The 16596-nt window shown below is 52.7% G+C and overlaps 1 protein-coding gene and 1 long non-coding RNA gene across 6 annotated transcripts in view; one reads left to right on the top strand and one right to left on the bottom strand.

Annotated features, from left to right (window-relative positions):
• Positions 1–6782, bottom strand: part of LOC109284763 (uncharacterized) — a 31677-nt gene extending 24895 nt beyond the window's left edge. Inside the window, exon 1 of the long non-coding RNA XR_002092330.2 lies at positions 6493–6782. This is a non-coding gene — a long non-coding RNA (uncharacterized LOC109284763). The remainder of the gene's footprint in view (positions 1–6492) is intronic.
• Positions 6783–6923: 141 nt separating this feature from the next.
• Positions 6924–16596, top strand: part of RBPMS (RNA binding protein, mRNA processing factor) — a 196358-nt gene continuing 186685 nt past the window's right edge. For all 5 annotated transcript variants that reach the window (XR_009459964.1, XR_009459963.1, XR_002092327.2 and 2 more), the window contains exon 1: positions 6924–7070. Coding sequence is in view for 1 of the 5 variants with exons in the window: in XM_059722392.1 (XP_059578375.1) it covers positions 7008–7070 (63 nt within the window). In the remaining 4 variants the exon portion in view is untranslated. The remainder of the gene's footprint in view (positions 7071–16596) is intronic.

Raw genomic sequence — 16596 nt, 5'->3', positions numbered from 1 at the left:
AATTCCCTGCCCCATAATGGCTGCAACAACACAACTCTCTTACAGAATGCACTGTTTTGGTAAACTCACTGTGCAGCCTGTACACCCCCTGCCTAGCTTCCTGCTGTCATCAACCCCCGTCCTCCTCCCTGCTTCCCCCACCCTGTCCCCAGATGTGCCAGGGCTGGGGATGGCCTGGCATTCCTCAACAAAACCCAGATTTTGTGAGTCGTGTGGAGAACAGCCAGCACTAGAGAAGAGCTTGGAAAGCATTGGCCTTTGAGTGTTAGAACAAACCAAGAAAGGGCAGACCAAGGGTAAGTGCTTATTTGGGGTGACTCTGACCTTCCAAAGGGTTTGAAGCTAGCTTAGTAGTCAGACAGCCACACTGCCTTGCACTCAACTGAAAACACTCAGATCTAGAGAGTCTTAGGGGTGGCTACAAGACATGTTTCCAAGTTTCCATGGGGTTTTGCTATTAACACTGAATAGTGGTTCAACCTACCTTTATGCCACTTCTTACCATGATAGACTCTCCACTGGCAGAGCAGCAGGCTTTCCCCAGCAGCAATGGATTGTCCTGAGCTTTGATCCAACATAAATTGGTTTTCCCTCACTCTTTGGGGGACCCTTCCATGGAGAAAGTGCAGGATGGGCCTTGGCACTGAGCTGCAGGGAGCTTTTAGTATACAGGGCACAAGCCACTCTGTGAGGGCAGCAACAGAAGCAGATGAGTGGATTTTATTCTGATTCACTGACATTTAAGAATCATCGGAGCACTTATGATCCAAGAACAGCACATTGGCACTGGGTTGTATGAGCAGGCATGTTGCTCACTCTGCCAGTCTCTCTGCTGCTTCCTGCTTGGTAGGATGTGACTGTTCCAGCTGGAATTCCCAGGGGACAAATGCAGAGCCATTTTTCCTACCAGCTCTAATCCCATCGTAGCCCAGACTGGTGCACTGGGTGGTGTTGTGTGGGAGTAAAGGAACCATTATTCTGCCTTTCTTGACTCCACTTGTCTGCAGCAAATAGGTAACATTTCCAGTTGCCTCTGAGAAAACAGCATCTAACTGAGAGCAGCTCAGGGGCTTTTCTTATCTCACTCACATTCACTCTGCCCCCTTCTGAGCAATATGCCAGTGAATGCCTAAAGGGCCAACTGGAATGCCTTGGCTTTGTCTTTATTGGAAAGGCAGATGAGGGTAGGTTAGGCTCAGTGAATATAAGTGCATTGTTCTCAGCCACTTTTTATTGGTGAGAGAAGCCCCACAGAGTTCTCAGATGCTTATCCCTGTTCATCCTCATCTGAAGGATTCCAGAAGGAGTTTGCCACCTGACCTGCCCTACGTGTATTTGAGACTCCAGCTGCATTTTGAGCCTCTGCATCTTCAGACACTTGTGTTGACTTCTGAGAGTCTGATGTTGAGCGACTTGCCCACTGTAGTAGAGATGGAACCAGGACCTGGTCCTGCAGATCCTTGTGTTAGATAGGACACAGGCTTGTGGTTAAAGCACTGCTGTTCTCAGGTTTGTTCCTGTTCCTGCTCAACCCTTTCAGAGCAAGGAATGTGTTGTCTAGCTGTCTTTTCTATCTGTATGGCCCCTAAGTCCCTTTTCCCTGTATCTTACACCACTCTGCTCCTCTTGGCACAGCATGGCAGGAAAGGGCTTTCAGTGCCAGAAAGGGGACATATGAAATTCAATCCAAAGCAAATTCAGTTTCTCCCCTTCCCCTTTTCCAGCAGGCTGGGCAAGATTCCAAATCTTTTGGACTCTGAGGCCTTATCTGGACAAGTGCAGATGTTTGGTTCCCTGGGGACAACCAGCAGTGGTGCACACTAGTTGTCCCCAGGGAATGCCCATACCATGTGCCCTCTGGAGCATGGCAGGTTATCCCAGGTGGGGTAGGGGAGAAACTGTACTGGCCCCAGCAGCCTTATCTGGGGTTCTAGGAAGCTGCAGCCACATTGCTCCTGCAGCTGGGAACCTGGTTGGCAGTCAGAGCGTGGCTCCGGCTGACCAGGCTCCAGTTTTGGGCAGCACGCTCTGCCTCCACTTGGGTTGCCTTGCCTTGCCTTTTTTCTGGGTGGGTTTTTTTGACCCTGGGATCTCCTGGGGTCACCTCCCCCCCACGCTGCAAGGTAGCAGTGCAGGAAACACCTAAATGTGTGCTATGTGGCACCACAGACAGGTCAGCAGTGCCACATACCGCATGGCTGCACTCGCCTAGATGCAGCCTGATTGTACAAAGCACTTACTATCACCTGCTCACAGGCATCAGCATAGGGGCTCAGAGTAATGAGTACTTGCATCTTTTCAAAGTTCTTTTGCTTTAGAAGCCCATGTCAACCCTCCATAACTGCTACACTGAGAAGAGCTGACCATCAAGGAAGCAAAAGGTGTTTGAAAATGGGAGGAAGAAGAACGATGAAATAACAAGGCCCTCCTCTACGCTCAGAAAAACAGTATTGACTTAAAAATCAGGAACAGTCTTGGACCATTCCACCTAGGTAACCAGTCTCTGAAATACTTCCATGGCCTCCATCAGCGTACTCCTCTGAGACAGGATGGTACTGTGAGCAGTTAGGCAGAAGGCAGGTGAAGGCAAAGAAAGATTTCTTCCCACTTACCCAGGGAAGCTTTGAAGCTGAAGGGAGAGTGGACCTGGGTCTTAGCATCTTCCTGAAGCCTGGATTTGGAGCTTGCCCCCTGGGTGTTGTTCACCTGCCTGAGCCTGGCCCTCCTTGTTCCAGAGAAGTTTGAGGTCCCTGGAAGGATGGACTAATGCAGGGCTGTCCAATTTGTGCCTATGGGCTGCATGGAACCTGAAAGAGCTTAACTTGGGGCTCCTGCTACCCTTACATCCTTGCCTCCCTACACTTCCCACCATGGGTTGGGGTGCCTCTCCTTTGGTGATCACTGCCTCCCTTCATTACCTGCTTCTGCTTCTGTTGTGATCACCGTCTTCCTCTTCCTCCTCTCCCTTCCTCTCCCCCAGCTCCCTGAAGGTAGTCAGGGTCTCCAGGCTAGGTCTTCTCCAGTTTCAGTTTCCTCCTGCCCAACTGGTGGGCAGTGTGGCCAATGGAAATGTGGCAATGGGATGGTGCAGCCCACAGCTGCTCAGAAATTGGACAGCCCTGGATTAATGTATTCATTTTAAAGGCTCTCCCTATAGGGCAGGGATGGACAGAATGGTGGATCCAGCCAGGAACCAAACTCCATTTCCCAGCAACCCCTACTCATGTTGCTGTGGCCCGTTTCCATGAGACCACAGTAGTGGCGGTGCCGTGATAGTATGGGCACAGGGCAGGGCACATTAGGCAGGGACCTGATCCACGGCCGGGGCTGAGATCTGGCAGTGGTGAAAACATGGTCCAGAGGATCCGCTGCTTGCACACCACAGCTCTGGACCACACAGAGCCAGATAGTGGCTCTGCCCCAACTTCAGACCACTCCGTCAGTGCCGTGAGATTCCAGCCCTGGAGCAGCTCCTCGTCCAGCTGCACTCTCTGCCAGTGCTGCTGGAGCCAGTCTTCATGGAAACCCTGGCCATGCACTGTCACAGCACTGCCACTGCTGGGGTCTCCATGGAAACCGGACACAGCAATGTGGGCAGGGGCTGCTGGGAAATGGAGTTTGCCATGGGCCAGATCCAGCCCATGGGCTAGACTTTGCCCACCCCTGCTATAGGGCCCGACCCACTTACTTTAGTGGAAGAAATTAGTTTTTACTGCTTTGGACTTCTGTCCAAGCTGCAGAAACAACAGTTGATGGGGAAGGTGCTGGGTTTTGTGTTGGCTCATGTGTAAGCAGCAGAGCGAGTGGCCAAGATCCAACTGCAAGGGCAGATGCTGTGACTCTGACCCCTTATCCAGACATGGAGCTATTGGCACTTTTGTTTCCGCAATGATTTTCAGAAGGGTAAGACATAGCCCTAGGTGCCTATCCTGCAGTTTAATTACGAGTTCTTTTCTGTAACCAACATGTCCCGATAGCTATCTCAGTACACTCTGCTTCTTCTGTCAAGCATATCTGCTTTTATCTTTGCTTTTATCTGTACTTCTTACTTCTCAGATTTAAAATCCCAAATGCTGAACTTTGTCCTACACATCTGTGGTGTTCCTGACTTTCAGCACTCGCCAGAGTAGGGAAATATACGGCAAAAAAAATTGTTTTAGGTTTGTCCGTAATGTAAGCAAATTGACTTGTGTTGCTTCAAGGTCAAAGTGTAACCATTCAAGCAATTTAATCTGGGGGCATTTTCTAGATCACTAGCTAGTGTTCAGAAATGGCAAAAGACATTAAAGCACAGCTTGCTTTGTTGTATGCAGACCTAGAATACTGTACTTGCTTTAGAGGGCTGGTTATTACTGGCCTGTTAATGAGCTAGGCATTAAGGAGTCCAGTGGAAATGAAACACTGGTGGTGAGATTTTCCATTCCTAGGGCTGGTGGTTAGCAGCAGAAGGACAGGTCACACATTGCTGCGTATCCTGATGTGAACTGAATTAGGTTCAGAAAAAGGTTTTGCCCTTGAAACAATCTCCTTGGTTCCTTTATTTATCTATTTGTTAATGGGAACAGCACAAAGGCATGGGAGGAAATCCATACCCACAATTTCGGGGATCATAGGGGTAGTTTGTTGCCAGTCTGGTATGCAGAGGTTAATTAGTGGGCGTGTTTACACAAGACGCTTACTGTGAGGTAGCCTAATAACACCGAGCAGTAGTATGCCGGTTAAAAACCATGCTAATGAGGTACATACTGCACAGTGTTATTAGGCTACTATGCAGTAACCATCACAAAAAAACCATGTGCCAGCACTACCGCACAGTAGCTGTAGTTACTGCACATTTAGTTAGTACTTCATTAAGGAAGTACTAAACTAAATGGTCAGTAACTACTGAGCATCGATGAATGTGTAGATGCTCCCAATGGCCAGTACTGAATAGGTGCTTTAGCTGGGAAAGACAAGTTCACAGGATAAAAGTTTCTTGATTTGAAAGCCTCCTTTTTGTCTCTCCTGCAGGGGGTGCTTGGCCACAAACAGCTGCTAGTGTGCTTTAGTCATCTCAGTCAAATCCAGTGGGTCTCTGTTGGCCTTGCCACTGTGCAAATGATACCAAAAAGTGCCAGAGAAGCCAGATCCCCAGGGATGAAAGGGAATGTGTCAGAGCAGGTACAGCCCCCCTCCATCTGGCATCCGAGCTCCTGCTGTTTAGCAGTGGAGCCATTTGTCATGTCTGTCTCTTCCTATTCTGATGGCAGCCAGCTCTGCAGGGTGACGTTGTCTCTGCTGGCTCACTCTTAATCTCCCAGAGTCTAGCCCAGTTCTACCTCACCCATTTCAGTGAAGCATCTCTTATGGCTCCAGAGAATTGGAAGGACTCCCTCTCTCACACTGCCAGTGGAGCAGTGGGGGACATCCTGGTCTCTCCTCTGTCCCACAGGCTGTGCAGCCACCTCTTCTCTGGGTTTGCTCCCTGCTCAGTGGGATGAGTAGACAGCAGGTGGAGCCTGCATGCAATGAGGGTACCTGTTGTATTGTGAAGCTGATGTGGGAATGAACCTGGATACAGGTAGAGAAAATGTCTTAACCCAGGAAGTAGACCTGTACAGAGGCTACGTCCTCTATACAGAATTGGCTGCAGTGGCAGAGCGCCAGAGAGTAACACAGGTGTTTCCACCTGGAATGCAGCTTTCTGAAGACAGCTGGCTTGGAGCCAGGTACTTGTACACCAATGTCTTGCTTGATATTTTTTTTCCTTTGAGAAAACTATATTAAAGCTAACATTTGATTTAAATTAATTCCCCCCTCAGTTGCTCCAGACACCCCCATCAAATCCTTTTGCAACTGCCTGCTGTGGGTAGCAATTCTGGGATGTTACCTTTTGTATAGCAGGCTTGGTTCAGCTTTGATTTTCTAGATCTGAAGCCCAGCAGGGCATACTGTGGCAGATCCTCTTAGTCTGGTCTCTTGTAACAAAGGCCAAAGCATGCCCCAGGAATCCTGCTGGAGCCCACGGTTTCTGTTTGGGCCAGAGTGCATGTGCCTGCAAGAGACACCCAAACTGGCCTGAAAGGTTTTCTATCTCAGGGAGCTCACCATGTTCCCAGGTGGGTTGTTCCCCAGGTAGGTTAGTCACCCCTGGCACCTTTCCACACTTTATTTCCAGCTTCCTTTCACCCACCTTCAGCTGCAAGCTGGTGGGTCACACCTCCTTGGCTCCAGTGCTTCACTCAAGGGAAAGCGTCATTTCAACACAGAAAGGAGAGAGGCTTGGGGCTGAAAGTGGGGCAGCAGGGCATGGGGGAGGGGCGGGATACTTTAGAAAAGGGACTTTTAAAAAATTAAAATATATATACATATACATACATACATACACATATATACATATCCTCTATCATAAGCTTTCCATCACACATCTTAAAGCCACATTAAGACACCCGCACTTCCCGTTACAATAAACGCACCCAATCCCCTGCGCACCCACCCTCCACCCTCACCTACCCCAATCGCAGTCCTTTAGTCCAGGCACCGATTTGAGGTTTATATTCTCAGTTCATTCACTGTCGCTGTCGCTTCCGCTGCTGCGGATCCTGTTGCAGCCCTCCGCGCTGCCTCCAGGTCCAGTTGCATCTCTGTCCTCTTGGCTCTCCCTGCCCGCTTCCCCTCCCGGTGCGGGGGTCTTTGAACAACCAGCGCCAGGTGTCGCTTTTCCACATGAAGTTGGCTGAAAGGGACGGGGCGGCCCGGGTATCCGTCCCTCCGCGCCGTGCCCGCCGCAAGCAGCGCGGGGGTCCGGCCCCCTCGGCGGACAGGCTTGCCCGCCCAGGCGGCGCGGCGGAGACGCCCCGGCTCCAAGCCCCGCCCCGCCCCAGCCCCTGCCTGGTGGGGGCCGCGGGGCGGCTGTGGACGCCGCCCCGACGGGGGGCCCCGTGCGTGCCGCCCCTTCCCGCCCCGCCCGGCCCGCGGGCTCATTTCAGCACCGCCCGCCGCAGCCCGGCTCCAGCCAGCGCCGGACCATGAGCAGCCTGCCCGCCGACAGGGACGGCGGCGCCGCCGACGCCAGCCCGCCCGAGGAGGAGGTACCTGCCGCGGGGCGTGGGCGCGGCCGGGGCTGGGGCGCCTTCTGGGCGCGGGGCAGGGCCGAGGAGCGGCCCTTGGCCCGGCTCAGCCCCGGGCAGCCTGGCCCCGCGGCCCTGCCGCGCCGCCACTTCGAAAGCGCCGCCCTTCCGCGGGGGCAGGGGAAGGCAGGACAGGAGAAGCCTCTCCTTGCCTTTAGCCCGTGACATTCTTATTCGGGGAACGTGGCATCCAGATTCGCCTACCTAATTTGTCGTTTGGTTTTCTTAAAATCCCGGTATTGGTATAGCACAGGCTGGGGACCCTGAAGAAGTCCTAAGGATCTCTCAGGCCCCCCTCGGCTCTGTTGCTGCTTGGACCCAGACCTGGGCTGGTGGGTTGGGAGAGAAGTGCAACTTCTCAGACCCGTTTGCGGTTCTTGAAAGGTGGCTTGTTTCCGGGGTCTGAAGACCACTCCGTTGCAGGCGAGGCCAGGAAATCTGTGTGCAGCACGATTCTGCTTAGCCAGTCAAATAACCAGTACCTCCCTTCTCCCCCATTTTTTGGTGATGTCCAGATACACAGTGCAGTGCCCTGGGCTTACAAGAGTCCTAGGAACTGGTATCGTTCTCATGTCCCGCACACTACTAGGTTTCCTGCACATGAATGTATGTGTCTGGCACCCCCTGTGCTGTGAGTGAGATTTCACAGCACAGGAAAAGCATATCAGTGTTATTAGTGTTTAGGCTGGAGGAACTGCCCTCTGGGGAGCAGCTGTGTCTTTGGGGGTCAGCTCAGGGCTGCATGTGGTGACATTGATCTCCCCCAACTCTGCAGGAAAGCTTGGAGGATTGAGGTTTTCTGGTTTGTCATTTCATCCGGGTGGGTGCTCACCAGTTTAAGGAAAAGCAATTGGGTCATTTTGGAACTGGCTCAGCAGCAATGCCTGTAGGCATGCCCATGAATGCCACATGGCCCCAGTGGCTGGAGGGGCACGGCAAGCTCCAGCAGGCAGCAGCAGCGTTGGCAGCAGTGGTAAGCGTGGAGATCCCACAGGCAACTGCGGTGCTGGTGGCAGTGATGGGGTGGTGGTGAGCATTGAGCAGCGGTCAGTGACCACCTGCAGACGTCCATGATCACTGCTGGTGGCGGCCAGTGGTGATCGTGGACCTCCCTCAGAGGCCGCCAGTGGTGTTGGTGGATTCATAGATTCACAGATGTTAGGGTCAGAAGGGACCTCAATAGATCATCAAGTCCAACCCCCTGCATAGGCAGGAAAGAGTGCTGGGTCTAGATGACCCCAGCTAGATACTCATCTAACCTCCTCTTGAAGACCCCCAGGGTAGGGGAGAGCACCACCTCCCTTGGGAGCCCGTTCCAGACCTTGGCCACTCAAACTGTGAAGAAGTTCTTCCTAATGTCCAGTCTAAATCTGCTCTCTGCTAGCTTGTGGCCATTGTTTCTTGTAACCCCTGGGGGCGCCTTGGTGAATAAATACTCACCAATTCCCTTCTGCGCCCCCATGATGAACTTATAGGCAGCCACAAGGACGCCTCTCAACCTTCTCTTGCGGAGGCTGAAAAGGTCCAGTTTCTCTAGTCTCTCCTCGTAGGGCTTGGTCTGCAGGCCCTTGACCATACGAGTTGCCCTTCTCTGGACCTTCTCCAGGTTATCCGCATCCTTCTTGAAGTGTGGCGCCCAGAATTGCACGCAGTACTCCAACTGCAGTCTGACCAGCGCCCTATAGAGGGGAAGTATCACCTCCCTGGACCTATTCGTCATGCATCTGCTGATGCACGATAAAGTGCCATTGGCTTTTCTGATGGCTTTGTGTCACTGCTGACTCATGTTCATCTTGGAGTCCACTAGGACTCCAAGATCCCTTTCCACCTCTGTGCCACCCAGCAGGTCATTCCCTAGGCTGTAGGTGTGCTGGACATTTTTCCTCCCTAGGTGCAGCACTTTGCATTTCTCCTTGTTGAACTGCATCCTGTTGTTTTCTGCCCACTTGTCCAACCTATCCAGGTCTGCCTGCAGCTGTTCCCTGCCCTCCGGCGTGTCCACTTCTCCCCATAGCTTTGTGTCATCTGCAAACTTGGACAGTGTACATTTCACTCCCTCGTCCAAGTCACTGATGAAGACATTAAAGAGTATCGGTCCAAGGACCGAGCCCTGGGGGACCCCACTGCCCACACCCTTCCAGGTCGAAACCGACCCATCCACCACGACTCTCTGGGTGCGACCCTCTAGCCAATTCGCCACCCACCGGACTGTGTAGTCATCCACGTCACAGCCTCTTAACTTGTTCACCAGTATGGGGTGGGATACCGTATCGAAGGCCTGGATGGAGGGGGGTGTCAAGCAGCGACCGCCCACAGGCACCACCAGCAGTGTCAGCGGTTGCCTTTTTGTAGGGGGTGCACCGCCACGCTCGGGGGGTGCACGTGCACCCGCATACGCATCACATGCCTATACACGTGGGCATGTCTATACACGTGTACACATGTCCACATGTGCTACTGGTGCATCTCCAGGGAAGGCACAGTCTTACCAAAGTACTTGAATATTCACATTTAGCATAATCTTATTATGGGGATTCACAAGTCTCTTCCTAGAGCAGTGGTCTCCAACCTTTTTATGGTGAAGATCACTTTTTGGCATCCCAGGATCTATTGCACCCCCCTGCCTACCCTGCCCTGCTCCTAGCTTCCATCAGTTCACTGGAAAATTCCAGGTCCAGGTCCTTTTCCTGGTGTGGCAGTCTGTACTAAATGCCTACCATCAAGTCCCCTTCTCCTCCATATCTTTACCCACAGGGTCTCAAGTCGCCCTTCTCCTGAACCAATCTGGGACTCCAAGGAAGCATACTGCTCCTTTTATATAGAGAGCACACCTTCTTCCTTACCTGATCCTTTCTGTGCAGCCTATAGCTCTCTACGCATACAGCCCAGTCAAGTGTAGTGTCGCAGCAGGTCTCTGTTATTCCAATGAGATAATGTTCCCTGCTTGCTAGCAGGTGTGCCAGTTCCTCCTGCTTATTCCCCATACACGTAGCATTTCTGTATAGACACTTAAGTCCCCCATTAGTAACCCAGTTCCCCGCCTCCCCAACGTCATTCCAGCCTCTTGACACCTCCCTGATGGCCCTCTCTACATTCCTCGCTGTCCCCCGGCTTGCATTGCCATCTACACACCCATCGCCTATGCACCTAGTTTACAAGCAGTGCTCTCAAAAGAAGGCTCCACATTTTGGACAAATAAGACAATTAAACAGTCCAGGAGTGGTATAAGATTGAAAGTGTGAAGGGAATACATTTGGAATAGTACCTGTCTAGTCTGGAGTGTTTGGAAGGAGTTGCACGAAGATCATGTCAGACTGGGTATTTGGCTATTTTGGGCCTTTGTACACGTCACAAAATTGGCCTTTAAAGTGGCTTAAATGCCCTTTTGCACGACTTTAGTAGTGTGACTGTTTACACTGCCAGCAGCGTATTGCATGTTAAATGACTTTGGGATGCAGCAAAATAAAACATCTCCAAGGTGTTTTAGTTTGCTACCTTATAGCTGCTGAGGTAAGCACTGGGCCCTCTGCAACTCAGGGGCTGTGGAAGCAGCCCATGCAGGCAGGCTCTACTAAAGGAAAAAAGAAAAAAAACAGCAAGCCTGATCTTTTTTTTTTCTTTCTTTCTTCTCCCTGGAGCCTGCATGCCTGCCTGAGCTGCACAGGAGCCTGGTGCTTCCCTCTGTGGCTGCAGGGTGGGGGCCCTGGTGCTTCTCTCTGCAGCTGTAGGAGGGCCAGTGCTTCCCTCCACAGCTGTGGTGCACTTCAATTTAGGGAAGGCAAAATACGGCCCATGGGCTGGATCCAGCCTACCAGGCCATTCTATCCAGCCCACAGGGCCCCTAAAATTTTGTTTTAAATTAATATTTATCTTCCCCTGGCTACTGCCAAAATGACAGGAGCCAGGGGTAGTAGGACCCAGGGGAAGCCACAGCAGGCCTCTGGAACAGTAAGGCCTGCCTGGTCCCAGCCCTGACCCTGACCCTGGCCCTGCCCCTCCAGCCAGAAGCCCCTGCCTAGGAGACCGTGGGCCTGCTCCAGAACGGTAAATTCAGATAAGAGCCGAGGGACAGGGAGGCAGGGAAGGACCGTGACCGATCGCCCCAGTCCTCGGGACCAGACCGGCTCCTGCTAAGTCTCGCGGTCCGGCCATGCAGCTGCGAGTGAGCTGGCACACAGGAGCCAGCAACAGCCAGGATCCTTTCACCCAGACGGGCAAGCACGGCGCATGCGGGGTTGGGGCTGCGCGTGCTGGTCCCCGCCTGTATCACAGGGCTGGGGCAGGGGGCTGTGGCCAAGTAGACGCATAGGAGCCAGCATCGGTGTTCTGGGGCCAGCTCCCTTCTCTCCTTGCTGGTGCAGCCCAGCTTGGCTCCATAGAACCTAGCCAGCCGTGCCTTGGGCTCCTGCTGCCTTACTCTGGGCCCTGTTGGTGCTGGCCCCGGGGCACCTCTGGGCTGTTGCTGGTTCCCACACGCTCGCTTGCTCCCAACCTCCCTGCCCCAGCCCCACAGTAGAGGCGGGGACCAGCATGCACACTCCTGACCCTCTGTGCCCCGCGCTTGCCTGTCTGGGTGAAAGGATTGGGCCCTGGGCTGCCCAGTCTGGGGCCAGGTGGCATGGAGACTTGCATCAGGCCTACGGCCATATTTGCACTGTGATGGCTACTGCTGCCACCAGAAGGCTGGCGGCCACCGGGGAAGGGCCTGTCTGGCCCTGGCGGCAGCGTAGGGGGCACCCAGAGCTGCTGGGGGTGGCACAGGCTGGCTGGGATGCGGTGTGCGGAGGCGGTTGGGAAGTTACATTGTGCGCCTTACGCTTGCGGCGGCAATGGCCCAGCTGCCCCTCCCCACGGGCAGCCCCAGCAGGTGCTGCCGCCTCAGGAGGGAAGGCCCAGGCCCCCCTACCCCACAGGGGCCCAGCAGCCCACTGGCAGCTCACCCCTCAACCCTGAAATGGGCGGGGAGGCTGTGCCAGGAGCCAGAGTGAGGCCACGGCTGCTTTTTTGCTCTAGAAGCTCCTGTGGCCACAAGTGGATCAGGGGCCCCAGAGAAGCTCCTGGCTGACCCCGGGGGCAGCGCGGGGGTGCCACTTGAGGTTGCCATAAGCCAGCAGGGACCTGGCCCGGGACTTGGGAAGCCCATGGAGGCCACAGGAGCTTCCAGAGCAGAAAAGCAGCTGCGGGCCCAATCCAGCTCATGGTGCAACCTGCCCGTCTGTCCCAGGGCCAGGGGGCAAGCTGCCGGTGGGCCACTGGGCCCCTGCAGGGCAGAAGAAGCTGGGCCTTCCATCTGGGGCAGTGGTGCCTGCCGGGGCCACCTGTGGCACAGGGCAGCTGGGCTGTTGCCGCCCCAAGTACAGGTATGTGATATAACTTCTGCGCTGCCACCCTGCACTTCCTACACTCCAGCCTGCATCCTCATTGGCCTATGCTGCCTGTAGCGGCTCTGGACGCCCCCTGTACTGCCCCCCAGGCCTGACAGGCCCTTCCCCGGTGGCCCCTGGCCTCCTGGCTGTGGCAGGAGCTAACAGAGCACAAATGCAACTGCAAGGCTTGGGGCAGCAAGGGCCTGGCTGCCTCCCCTGCCCCCATGGCCAGCCCCGGGGCACAGCGCCACATCAGGGGGGAAAGCCTGGCCCCCCCCACACGCCAGGGGCCTGGTGGCCCGCCGGCAGCTCTGTCCCTAGTCCCAGGATGGGTAGAGAAGCTCCTCCAAGAGCAGGATTAGCCCTTTAGATGCTTTTGCGTTCCAGAGGCTCCTGCAGCTGCCAGGAATTCAGGGGCCATCCAGAAAAGGCAAGACCAGCCCAGGGGACAGCACAGGGGTGCGGCTGAAGCGACTGGGAGTGGCACAAGCTGGTGGGGATCTGGCACGGGGTGGAAGAAGCCCAGGGAGGCTCCCCAAAGTTAGATCTGAGCAGCTGTACCAGCGCACTCGGGCTCTGGGCTATTGCAAAGGGGGTGGGTGCTGCGTAGGGCGCTCCCATGCACACCCCACATCCCCTCAAACTCTTCCCGCAAACCCCACAGCCACACCCTCTTCCACATACAGTCACACATCCTACAAATACCATGCACACACACAACCACAGCTCCCCACAAACCCCACATCCACCCACCCACCCATATCCCTGACACTCCTGCATACCCCACACACTATACAAGAGTAAGACTGCATTTTGAGCTATTATGCATTCACCTCTTCATATACAGCACAAACACACACAAATCCAGACAAAATATTTTTTTTTTAATTGAATTAAAATATATTATTATGGGTATTTGATTTTTCATACATAATTTGGGTTTTTTTCTGGTTCTAAGATAGCAAACCCTCTTCCCTGAAGGAGTACTTCCAGGGGCAAGGGGAGGGACTTCTGTTGGCAAAAGTCAGAGGTTACAGGCAGGACTTCTGGTCCCAAGATGGTGGCCAGGGGCGGGGCACCTATCAAGGCGCGGAGCTTGGCAAAACTCGGTAGGTGCCCCTCTACCCAAAATAATTGCCCACCCCTGACTTACGGAGAATTAAACTGAAGTGAACCCCCGTGGCGTGTACATACAGCCATTGTTCCTTGTGGCACATTAACAGAGGTTGAGTTCTGTAGGTAAATATCTACTAGTAGAAACCTTGTACTAACATCAAATTAGAGGTTTTGTCAGACAATTAAGATAGCAGGCCTTCCTGCCATTGGTGAGTTAATGTGTTTTTAATCACGTATCACCTTTAGTCTGCATCATATTAAAGTAAAATTCAGTCCTACCTTCAGTATCACCAAACCTGTCCATTAAAATTGAATCTCTTCCCTTCCAAAGCTCCTTTCCCTTCTCCACATTTTGCCCAAATTCATAAGATGGTAAAAAAATAATAAACCTTGGGGATTTTTGCTTTGCTTCTTAGTTTCTGATCCTTTCTTGTGAGTCTACACTCACTTCACATTTCCAAGCTATTACATAGCTTCAAAGTTGTTAGGGCCTGAAAGTGATCTTACAGATCATCGGGTTCAGCCTCCCTGCACTTGGGCAGGAAAGACTGCTGGGGTTAGATGACCCCAGCAAGGTGGGTGTCAAGATACGTTCTGCAGATTGCCAAGATGGGTGACTGTATCACCTCTGGGGAGAGCCTGTTCCAAACCCTCGGCACTCAACTTGTAAATAAGTTTTTCCTTATGTCCAGTCTGAAGCGATCTTCAATCAGTTTGTGCCCATTGTTTCTTGTCCTCCCCTAGGGACACCTTGGTGAACAGAGACTCCCTCAGGCCCTGATGTATGCTCCTAATATACTTATAGGCTGCCACCCAGGCCCTTCTGAGTCTTCTCTTCTCCAGGTTGAACAGTCCCAAATCTTTCAACCTCTCCTCATATGACCTGGTCTCCAGGCCCTGACACTTAAATAATGTTTTAAAAATGAAAACTGGGATTTTATTATAATCACCTGACTCTGGAAGCTTGAACAGTAAAGGCACCCCAAATAGCATGAGACATGAAATTGTGGCCTTCACATAGAAAATGTCAGTGAAAATATTCCCAGCTTTCCCCATCTATATGATAGAGGCTCACATAGTACTGCTGGTGGTACCACCACCATATTCTATTAGGTATGTTAGGAGAGGTTGACAACATGATTATATATCAGATCTCAGCAGCACTGATAGATGAGACACGGCAAAGCAAGCTTCTCCCTTCCCTGCCCTTCCTGCCACCACCACTACCTGCTACTTACTCTGATCTATGATTTCTCAGTCTTAACAGAATGCTGAGCAGGGCTGCAGCCTTTTCTCCCATGGGAGGCTAGTGCTCATATTAACACATCAGTTCTGAATTGGGAAGGAGCTATGCCACTGTAAGGCATAACTGTAGTAGGGGAAGCCCAGGAGACCCCCACACGTGCATCACTCGGAGATCACAAGAGCTCTGCAGCCCAGAGCAAGTAGAAATTGCTCAGCAGCAACAGATTGAAGCAAAGTTTAACAAACATCTTGTTTATAGAAGAGGACTAAAGAGCGAAGACAGATTTATGGAGGGAATAGGATGACAGAAAGGGGAGTTCTGGCTCATCAGTTAGTGTCTATAATGTATAGAGTTGTGTTTGAGGTCCCCAGATTGCTGTGCAGCGTGGACGGTGTTTGGTTTTCCCATACTTTTGGGCTTTGCTGGTTACCGCATGGCACCAGGAAGGAGATTTTCCCCCCCTCTGTTTGCTTCAGATGTCAGGATTTTTTGGGTTTTGCGTGTGTTTTTTTTTTCACCTTCTGAAATGTTGGGTGGTGGCTACAGCCAATTCTGGGCATTTTGACTGGGATGTGCTGATGCTTCTGCTGGGAGAGGTTCCTGGATAGAGGCCCACTCCTCTGCTCAGATTCAGACTTTCTGGCACTGGATTTATGACCCAGATACCTTGTTCCAGGCAGACCCAAACCTTCAGACTGACCATGACTTCCCCACTTGATTATAGGCAATTTTATTGATACACAGTGATAGCAGATAAGAATAAGGCAGGCAAGGCAAACAATGCTATATCTACCGGTCCTATGGCCATCACAGAGGGAAGGTATGTCTGACCAGTATGCGAGCTTCACCCTAAGGTTCTTCCTTGAATGTCAGGTATCAGCAACCCAGAGGTCGAGGACCAAGGGCCTCCCCCACACCCCAGTGGGGTGGGTGAGACAGGCTGGTGGGGTGCCCTCTGTCTGTGGTGGCCTTGGATTCCCCCACCAAGACTAATTGCCACATTGGAATCAGGAAGGAATTTTACCAATTTTTACCACACTGTCAGATCACATTGTGGACTGTGGGAGCTTTTGCCTTCCCCTCTAGTTGGGGACATTATTTTCTTCCTTGGATCTCTCAAGTGTAATTTAACAAACTACTACTTGTTCATGCCATAGCAGGACACTGACAGTGCCCTCATCCCTCTTCTTTACTTGTGACCATTTGGGGTATCCTTTATGCTTTGGGGCTTTGGCTGTAGTAGTTGTACAACAGGGTTTTTGTGTAGCTTTGGAATAATCTAAATCAGTGGTGCTCAACCTTCTGCTCCCATGGGCTGGATGAGTGGCTCAGGGCTAGCTATGAGCACATTTGGTCCATGGGCCAGATTCAGCATGAGCTTGGTGCAGAAGCTTGGTCCACAGGTGGAATCCACCATGTTGGCCTGGCTCACTGTGCCAGATCCGGTTGTGAAACAACCTTGCATGTTGATCCACTCCCATGCACCAGATGTAGCTACGGCCCAGCCCCACATGCCAGCCCGGTCCTGCACCCCGGATCTGGCTGCAGCCCGAGCCCGTGTGCTAGTGCTATCTGGTGCATGGGACTATGTCACCTGGCCCATAGAGCTCCCTACAGGTCCAGAAATTTGACAGTGAAGGAGCCATGGCACTTAATGCTGCCACATCTCCCTCACCACCAAGTTTATGGACCCATGGGAAACCCCACAGGCCAGGCTACATGGCCCCATGGGCTGGATTTGGCCCATAGGATGGAGGTT

Source organism: Alligator mississippiensis, chromosome 2 (assembly GCF_030867095.1).
Source record: "Alligator mississippiensis isolate rAllMis1 chromosome 2, rAllMis1, whole genome shotgun sequence".
NCBI classification, from domain to species: Eukaryota; Metazoa; Chordata; order Crocodylia; family Alligatoridae; genus Alligator; species Alligator mississippiensis.
The sequence above is the reverse complement of the archived record's forward strand: the minus strand, read 5'-3'. Positions and strand labels throughout refer to the sequence as shown.